At 45.4% G+C, this 8,477-nt stretch overlaps 1 protein-coding gene across 6 annotated transcripts in view; it reads left to right on the top strand.

Annotated features, from left to right (window-relative positions):
* Nucleotides 1–8,477, top strand: part of Pmfbp1 (polyamine modulated factor 1 binding protein 1) — a 52,146-nt gene that overhangs the window by 23,090 nt on the left and 20,579 nt on the right. For all 6 annotated transcript variants that reach the window (XM_021170690.2, XM_021170694.2, XM_021170695.2 and 3 more), the window contains 2 exons: nucleotides 4,057–4,227; nucleotides 4,810–4,920. In XM_021170690.2, coding sequence (XP_021026349.1) covers nucleotides 4,057–4,227; nucleotides 4,810–4,920 — 282 coding nt within the window. The remainder of the gene's footprint in view (nucleotides 1–4,056; nucleotides 4,228–4,809; nucleotides 4,921–8,477) is intronic.

Here is an 8,477-nt window from a genome sequence, read left to right on the forward strand (position 1 = left end):
AAAAAAAAAAAAAAGAATGATTACTGGTGTGCAGAATTTATCTCTTACCAGACACTTTACTGACCTTGCTTGCTAGATTTGCAACTGAACATCATGGATTTTTTTTTTCCAAACTTCACTTTTATCTTCAAATTTTTCTCAAGCCGGGTATGGTGGCACACTCCTTTAATCCAGCACTTTGGAGGCAGAGGCAGGCATATTTCCTCTGTGAGTTGGAAGCCAGCCTGGTCTACATAGTGAATTGGGACAGCCAGGGCTATGTAGTGAGACTGTCTCAGAGAGAGAGAGAAGGGAGGCGGGGCTTACTAGCTTCCTGTTAGTCTCCTTAGACTGAGCTGCCTTTCAGAGCATCCTCCTTCCTAGATCTCACCACTAAGCACAAACCCATTCTCTTGCTAATAAGCCTTCCTCAAGTCAAAGGTATGAGTGTTTATGTCACCACCAGACATGGGGGGCACATGCTTATAATCCCAACACTTGAGAGGCTGAGGTAAATTCAAGGCCAACCAGGGATACAAAGGAAAGTCAAAGCCAGCTTTGGCTAGACTTGTCCTTTAACAAAATGGACACTATATCCTCGTATTAACAAATTTCCATATATAGAATAATCCTGTGTTTGTGGAATAAATTCTACTTGATTACGATGTTACATTTAAAACGTTTTTTAATTAAATTTAAAGAAGCAAGGTTAGTTTGACAGTTTAAATTTCTATCTATCAATATAACTATCTATCTGTCTACATTTATTTTTTGCTGGGAATTAAATCCAGGGCTACAACCCCAGCCCCTTTCACTCTTGTCTCTGACATATGTGATCCTGAGATGAGTGAGTAGCTTTCTGCCTCTTTCTAAGGCTTTGGAACAGTTCACATCTCTCATAGGAAATGGCTGTTTCTTTAAGATGACAAACAACTCCAGTGTTTTCTCATCCTTGTGCCTAGTTGGGTCTCTACCCAACCCACATTCTCAGACTTGCCTTTTTCCTATAATAATTTCTTCTTAATTCTTTCAAAAATGGTTGTGAGTGGCAAGCTTTTGCAATACTTTCCTGTCTGTCCAAAGATCGTTTGGACATAATCTCGAATGCTAGTCAGCTGGATGTACAAACTGACCGAATCATCTTTCCTGGGGTCTCTGAAAGCCTTGCTGCACTGATTTGTGCTGCTCAAGGACCAAAGCCCAGCAGGTGATGTCAATCTCTAGCCTGTGTTTCAGAGGTCATGGGTCATCTCTTTTCCCTGGTCTCAGGTGGGTGGGAGGGGGGCTGGGGGAGGAAGGAACGACTAAAGATGTTTTCATTTAGTCTTTATCACACCTCTCAAGCTTAACAGACTTTTCATCCAAAGATCTATACTCAAGAATTTTTCTTTCATGACTTAACTCAATTTCCATTTTTATTCTATAGTATGGAGATGATATTAGAAGCTATAGGTATTTTCTTGCTGTGTCTTCAGTTTTCTATTATGTGTTCCATCCCTTCACCTCCCGTATGCTAAATTATTTACATGAGCATCATGTGTGATCAATTCTGGGTTTCTGGCTGACCTTTCTCCAGCTTGCTCAGGGGCAGCTTTCACACCCAGTGAACACGAACTTATTTCTAACTTAGCCTGAAATTAGAGTGCTTTGGGAGTTAGGGAGACAAGTTTAATGGAGACAAGACCCGCCATCCAGACTAGAACCCTGAGCTATTCTAACTATGTGCCTCGGTTTCCCCGTTACTGCCACGGGCTGATGACGAGATGAATAGTGGACTATTTCAGCTATCTAAAGAAATTTTTTTAGATATAGTGGAGCTGAGGAGGTGGCTCACATAGGAAAGCACCTGCCTTGCAAACACAAGGACCTGAGTTCAATCCCCCAGATAAAAAGTTCAAGCCCCACGTAAAAAGGCTGTGTGTTGCGGTGCTTGCTTGCAATCCTAGCATGGGGGAATCAGCAACAGGAAGATCCCTGCAAATTGCTTACTGACCAGCCACTCTAACCAATGAGACCCTGTCTTAAAGGAGGTGGGACACATTTCTAAAGATGACCCCTGAAGTCTTCCTCTGGCCACCACATACACACACACACCCCATACACACGCACGCACACATGCGCACGCACACACGCGCACACACACACACACACACTAAAAAACATCCTGGCAAACAGTCACTGATGAGCGTGTCCAGTGTGCTCGCCTCCTCGCAGGACAGTTCTATAATATCTGTTTTGGTTTGGGCCATAGACTACAATCCCAATTCTAGGCGTTTAGTCTACACACTTGCCAAAAGGTACACAAAGACTGATGTGCCAAAGTGTTCGGTTCAGCTTTGTTTTAGAAAAGAACTACAAATATCCCATGTGCCCATCAACAAGAAACTGACTAAATGCATTTTCAAACAATTGAAAGACAGCAGAGAATGGACACACATGGACCATGAGTAAATCTCTAAGGCATCTTAAGTTTCAAAATCTATTGTTATGTCTCACAAATCCAACACAACGCATTTCCCTATAGATCCATTTACAATGTGATAAAAGTTCTAGAAGGATGTGTACATTTTGTCCTCTCTGAAAACTGGAGAGGGTACAGGGCTTGATGTAGGTGTCAAAGAGAAATACACACTTGCCGAGAAGGTCTCAGTATAAAGAGAAGACAGACACGATGTTTATTTAATTTGAAAGTAATTTAAGAATAAGATAGACTGGGATGGAGAGATGGCTCAGTGGTTAAGAGCATTGACTGCTCTTCGAGAGGTCCTTAGTTCAATTCCCACATGGTGGCTCACAACCATCTGTAATGGAATCTGATGCCCTCTTCTGATGTGTCTGAAGACAGCTACAGTATACTCATACATAAAATAAATATTTAAAAAAAAAAAAAAAAGAATAAGATAGACTTGGAGGAGATGGCTCAGTAAAGTACTTAACCTGCTGATGACCCAGGTTCAATTCCCAGGAGTCGAGTGAAAAAGTCAACCTTGAAAGTATTCTTGTAATCCAGCATTGAGGTGAGAGAGACAGGGAAATCCCTGGGGCTTGCTGGCCAGCCAGTCCAGGCAAGTCAGTGAGTTGCAGGTTCAGGAGGAAACTCTGTCTCAGAAAATAAACCAAGAATGATGGAGGAAGGCACTCAGTGGTGACTTTGGTCTCCACACACGTGAGCATACACATGCATATATCTGCATGCATGCACACATGCACACAGAGAGAGGGCAGGGGGGAGAAGACAACAGATCTGCAAATAAGAGTAAGGGGGAAATCCTCAACAAATTGTCACGTGGAGCACATCATTAAAACAGTGTGCAGCGACACTCATTTGTAAAAGGAAACTATCCAGATATACACAGAGATATGCCTGGAACACCAACTCACAGCTACCAAAAACACTGGCCACACAGGGTGTCATCACAGGGGAGGGACCCAAGTCACAGAAGACACATGCTCTTGAGGACTGTTAGGGACTTTCATCTTGAGTCTACACTGATTCAATCTGGCTTCTTTCTCTTGGCCTCTCCTGAATTGCTCTGCTTGGCCTGATACTAACTTTGGAAATCTGTTCTAATCTTCTAGCTCCTTCTCATTCTCTGGCTCATTCTGTCTTCTCCTGTGTTTAGCTTGTTCTTGCTCTGCAACCTGTGTCTGCTCAACTGTCCTTGTAAGACTGCCTCTTTCCTTTCTCTCCCTCTCTGAACTGCCCCTTACTTTGCCTCCCTTTCCTGTCTCTTGAGAGTTGGGCATATCCTATTCTGTCAAATCTTTCTCTGATTCATCACTTTGTCTGCCACTCAATTAGACATCACTTTCAAGCACGGGTGCTTCCTTCTACAAACATTAAAGGTTTGCCCTAAGAGCCTGTCTGCATTCCAAACAGAGGAATGCAGGTGTGTGCTAAGGCAGAGCCACACTAGAAACAGGTTTTTGTTTTGTTTTGTTTTGTTTTGTTTTTTCAGTAAATAGCACAATCTTTGGGTTCACAGTGTGATCAAATAACCTGCAAACATCGAGTAAGATCTGAAGTTGACTTGGAAATTTCAAACAAAGCCAATTCATTCTTTTTAAATGTCCCAGGACCCTGAGAACAAAGGAGACCACCCGAAGGTTCGAATCTACACTTCTCCGTGCGTGATTCAAGAGCATCAGGAGACCCTAAAGCGACTGTCTGAAGTCTGGCAAAAGGTTTCTGAACAGGATGACCTAATCCAGGAGCTTCGGAATAAACTGGCCTGCAGCAACTCTTTGGTACAAGCCTGACTTTGGAACCCTGTCCTACCAGACTCCCCAGAGAGACAGGGGAGTCACCCCAACTCTTTAGCCAAGACTCCTCAAATGTCACATAAATTTGACCCTGCCTCTTGATCATACTCTTGGTGGCATGTGTCCCCACCGTATTCAAGTCAATATCCTAAAGAGGTACAGCAAACACAAATGTCATGTTCCTTCATTTCCCTTGAAGTCTTCATACTTTCACCCCCTCCACAAAAAACTTCCTTATCGATCAAACACTCTTGGCCACTGGTAAATTAGACTTCCCATAACCTCCCCGAAGCCTGCTTCCTAAACCGGCCCTCATAAAGCACAGACATTCAGAAAGGCTCCAAAAAAAGAGGCCACTGGCAGAAGTGAGGCAAACCTCTCTGTGTGACTTAGACAACCTGATGGAGGAATAAGAGTGTGATTCCCTCTTGATCCCAAGCCCAGAGGAAGGGCACTGTGAGTTCTACAGTTATACCACAGATGTACGCTGCAGGGAAGAGCCCACTGCACACCAGAGCATGTGTTACTGATGGATCACCCTGACTGGCCTCCTGCGATCTCTTGCAGGTCCTGGAGCGTGAGGAGGCGTTGATAAAATTACAAGCTGAGTTTGCTTCCTACACAGCCACCCACCGGCATCCCCCTGCCTCCTCAGAAGACTGTGAAGACATCACAAAGGTGGGGCCCCTTTGCTCCTCGCTGAGATTAGACTGAGGGAATTGACTGCTTCTGGGTTTCTCTGGTTGATTTTTTTTAAGATTTATTTATTTATTTATTTATTTATTTATTTATTTATTATATGTAAGTACACCGTAGCTGTCTTCAGACACACCAGAAGAGGGCATCAGATCTCATTACGGGTATTTGTGAGCCACCATGTGGTTGCTGGGATTTGAACTCAGGACCTTCAGAAGAGCAGTCAGTGCTCTTAACCACTGAGCCATCTCTCCACCCATCCCCCCCCCTTTTTTTTTTGATAGTATGGTTTGTAAGTGTTCTTCTATATTTGTGCAATCTTGGCCAGCCCCGCCAAAACTACTATGGATAACATACTCCAGCCCAAAGACGGTGGCAACGTTAGGTAGACTGTAGAACTAACCCACCTTCTTATCCACTTCTAAGGCTACACCCTAGCAGGATAGTACTCCTGTTGGCTTGACAGATTCAGACTCTACAAACTTATAGAATCTGTCCAGAGATGAAAATATGGGGAAAGTTATCAATACAAGCCCATTCGTCTTTTTCTTTCTCATTCTGTAACTTCAAAGCAGTATCAAAACTCGGCCTAAGGAAATGACTCAAGCACTTAAGAGCTCTCAAGTGGCAAAGGACCCAAGTTCGGTTCCCAGCACCTATATCAGATGGCTCATAACCTCCAGTAACTTTAGCCATAGGAGTGTAACCCCCATGGGCACTGGCACTCACACACACTTACCCACACACAAACTCACGTGCACACACGTAAAATATTTTTAGGAGTGCAATTGCAAGTTGATTCTAAATAATAAACAAGAAGTTAAGCCACGTAAACAAATCTCCAAAACATAGACCCAGAGGTGAGTTCTTGAGTCTGTCATGCCTACATATGATGTCTATGACAGAACCAACTTAATAATATTAAGGAGAATGCATAAGCTTGCATGGGTCTGGATGGAGATGGAGCACACAGTTAAGAAGAGAGAAGGGGCTAAGAAAGGAGACAACACACAGGCTCTCTAAGGCAACCTCTAGTGGTCAGGCAGACTCTTCAAGACTTTGCAATCCCAGCAGCTCAGATGACTGTAGCATGGATACTGAGCTTTGAGGTTCATCCTTAGAACGACGAATGTCATCCCTGTCTGTTTAAATGGTGGTGGTCACATCCGGACCTGCGACACCATCTGTTGTGTGACAAGCCTTTTTCCTGGGGAGACACAACATACGCATCTCATCTGAGCATCTCAGTTCAGATAGGGGATACCATTGACAAAAGTGTGGAGACCACCGAGGTCCAGCTTGGTGAGCCAATGCATTCTCTTAGGGTTACTTACCAGAATATGGGTAAGGGGTGACTTCCAGAAGCAGAAATGTCTCAAAGATAGCTGCTCGCCAAAGCTTCCCCCAGCATGGGTGACAGCTCACAATAGCTGGGAGCCTGGAGGTCACTGCACAGCCTGGAGAGCATCCTTGCCAGGGGATTCAGTTGATCTATGCATCTTCCAGATATCTCGGCTGACTTCTGCTTCTTCCAGGCCGCTGGTCTGGCCTCAAGGTCCTTGTAGGTTGTCTTGTCTAAGAGAGACCCTTGGCTGCCTTTTTCACTTTCTCTGGCAGGGAGGGGCCTGGTGAATCTGGTCGGTTTCAGGGACTGCCATCTGGAAGTTAGTCTAAGTTGTTGACCTTCTTGTCCAAGAAGCTTCCCTTCAGGGTGAAATGTTTCAATCTCAAAGGAAACGGCTACACAACATCATCTCATCGATAGCCACTTTGAAATCACGCCTGCTTCTCTGAGAGAGATGGGGAGAGGGGCAGAGAGGGAGGGGGGAGAGGGAAGGGGAGGGGCCGAGGGAGAGAGAGGAGAGAAACAGTGTATTACTTTTTTCCTTACTGTGACCAAAACACCTGGCAGGGCACACCTTAAGGGCTTAAGGGAAGAAAGGTTTGTTTTGACCCACACTTTGCGAATGTAGCCATGTGTCCTCCTGGCAATGAGTCTGGCAGCAGGACCATGGGGTGGCGGGCCACATTGTATCCACAGTCAGGAGGCAGAGAGAGATGAACGTTGGAGCCCAAGCATGCTTTCTCCTTTGCATTCACTCCAGAACCCCAGCCCAACATCCCCAGTGGGTCGGCCATCTTAACTGAACTTTTCTGAAAACAGTCACATAGACGTTCTCAGAGGTTTGTTGATCTTGTCAGGCTGACATAAAGTTTAGCCGTAACAACCTTTCCCCCACCATTTTGTATTTTCTATCCAAACTTACTTCCCCTTGTCCAGATGTGCTGTCAGTAGTACATCAGCTTCTCCCAGAAACCTCTCCTTCCCACAGTTGACACAGGTTGCTGTAAGTCTTTGAAGCCCCACACAGGGTCACTGGGTGACTGCCCTGCATTTCTCTAGCTGTCACTTCTGTCTTTATGCCGCAGCTCTCCCTACTGACTTAAAAACCACCTAACAATTCCCTCAGGACCCTGGATGCCAGACAGTCCATTTCCAGCCTCAGCCCCACACTCTGCCTCCTCGGCACTGGGAAGGCAATGCCTTCTTTAGAATGAAAGGAAATACTTGAAGAAACCCTGTCCCCAGCACAACGGGGTGGACCAGAGTTCTTTATCTCTTCCCACTCCTCCTCTACTGTTTCCATGATAACCCTTCGATCCTCCTCTTTGGCCTCCATCTAGTTCCCTGTCCATGGCCAGTCAGTCCCTGTGCGAAAGCTCTCTTGTAGGTATCTCAGCATGCCTTCCTTGACCCTTGTCCAGGAAGTCCCTATATGGAGATCTCCTCCCAATGATGTCAACCCACCATCCTATTTATAAAGGCAGTGTACGCTCTTCCCGCCACCCCTGTGAACACTACCCTGTTTGCTTTGCTCTGTAGTATCTTCCATAGCCCTCACCAACCTCTGGCCAGCTCTGTAGGTCACTCTTATCATCACTGTCTCTCACCGCTAAAGACCAGCTTCCCCAGGCAAGGATTTGTGTCTATGTTCTGTGCTCCACTCTCCCGGGTACCTAGGATGGTTCCTAGCTGGAAACTCCATTAGATATATTGTTGCCAAGATGGCACTCTGTGTGAGGATGGTAAGTCTTCCATTCCCCGCTCAAGATGAGTTATTTTAAATGTCTGTCAGATTGAGATAACAACACATTGGTGGTTAGTATAGTCACAAGATTAGGCAACAGTTACCACTGTCTGAGTCTAGAATATTTCCATCACCCCTGAGGAACTCCAGCCACTAGAGGTCTTTTCCCTGTGCCCTCACTGACCTCTTGACTCTTCTCTGCTGACTATCCCCAGGTGGTTAGACAATGGACGTTTTGCCTTAGAGAAAACAACCCTCCAAGGGTTAAAGAGATGGTTGAGTCAAAAGTGCTTGCTATGCAGGCATGGGTGTCTGACTCTGACACCAAGCACTCGTACAAAAAACCAAATAGCCGGGCGTGGTGGCGCATGCCTTTAATCCCAGCACTCGGGAGGCAGAGGCAGGCGGATTTCTGAGTTCGAGGCCAGCCTGGTCTACAAAGTGAGTGCC

This window comes from Mus caroli, chromosome 8 (genome assembly GCF_900094665.2).
Source record: "Mus caroli chromosome 8, CAROLI_EIJ_v1.1, whole genome shotgun sequence".
In the NCBI taxonomy this organism is placed as follows: domain Eukaryota; kingdom Metazoa; phylum Chordata; class Mammalia; order Rodentia; family Muridae; genus Mus; species Mus caroli.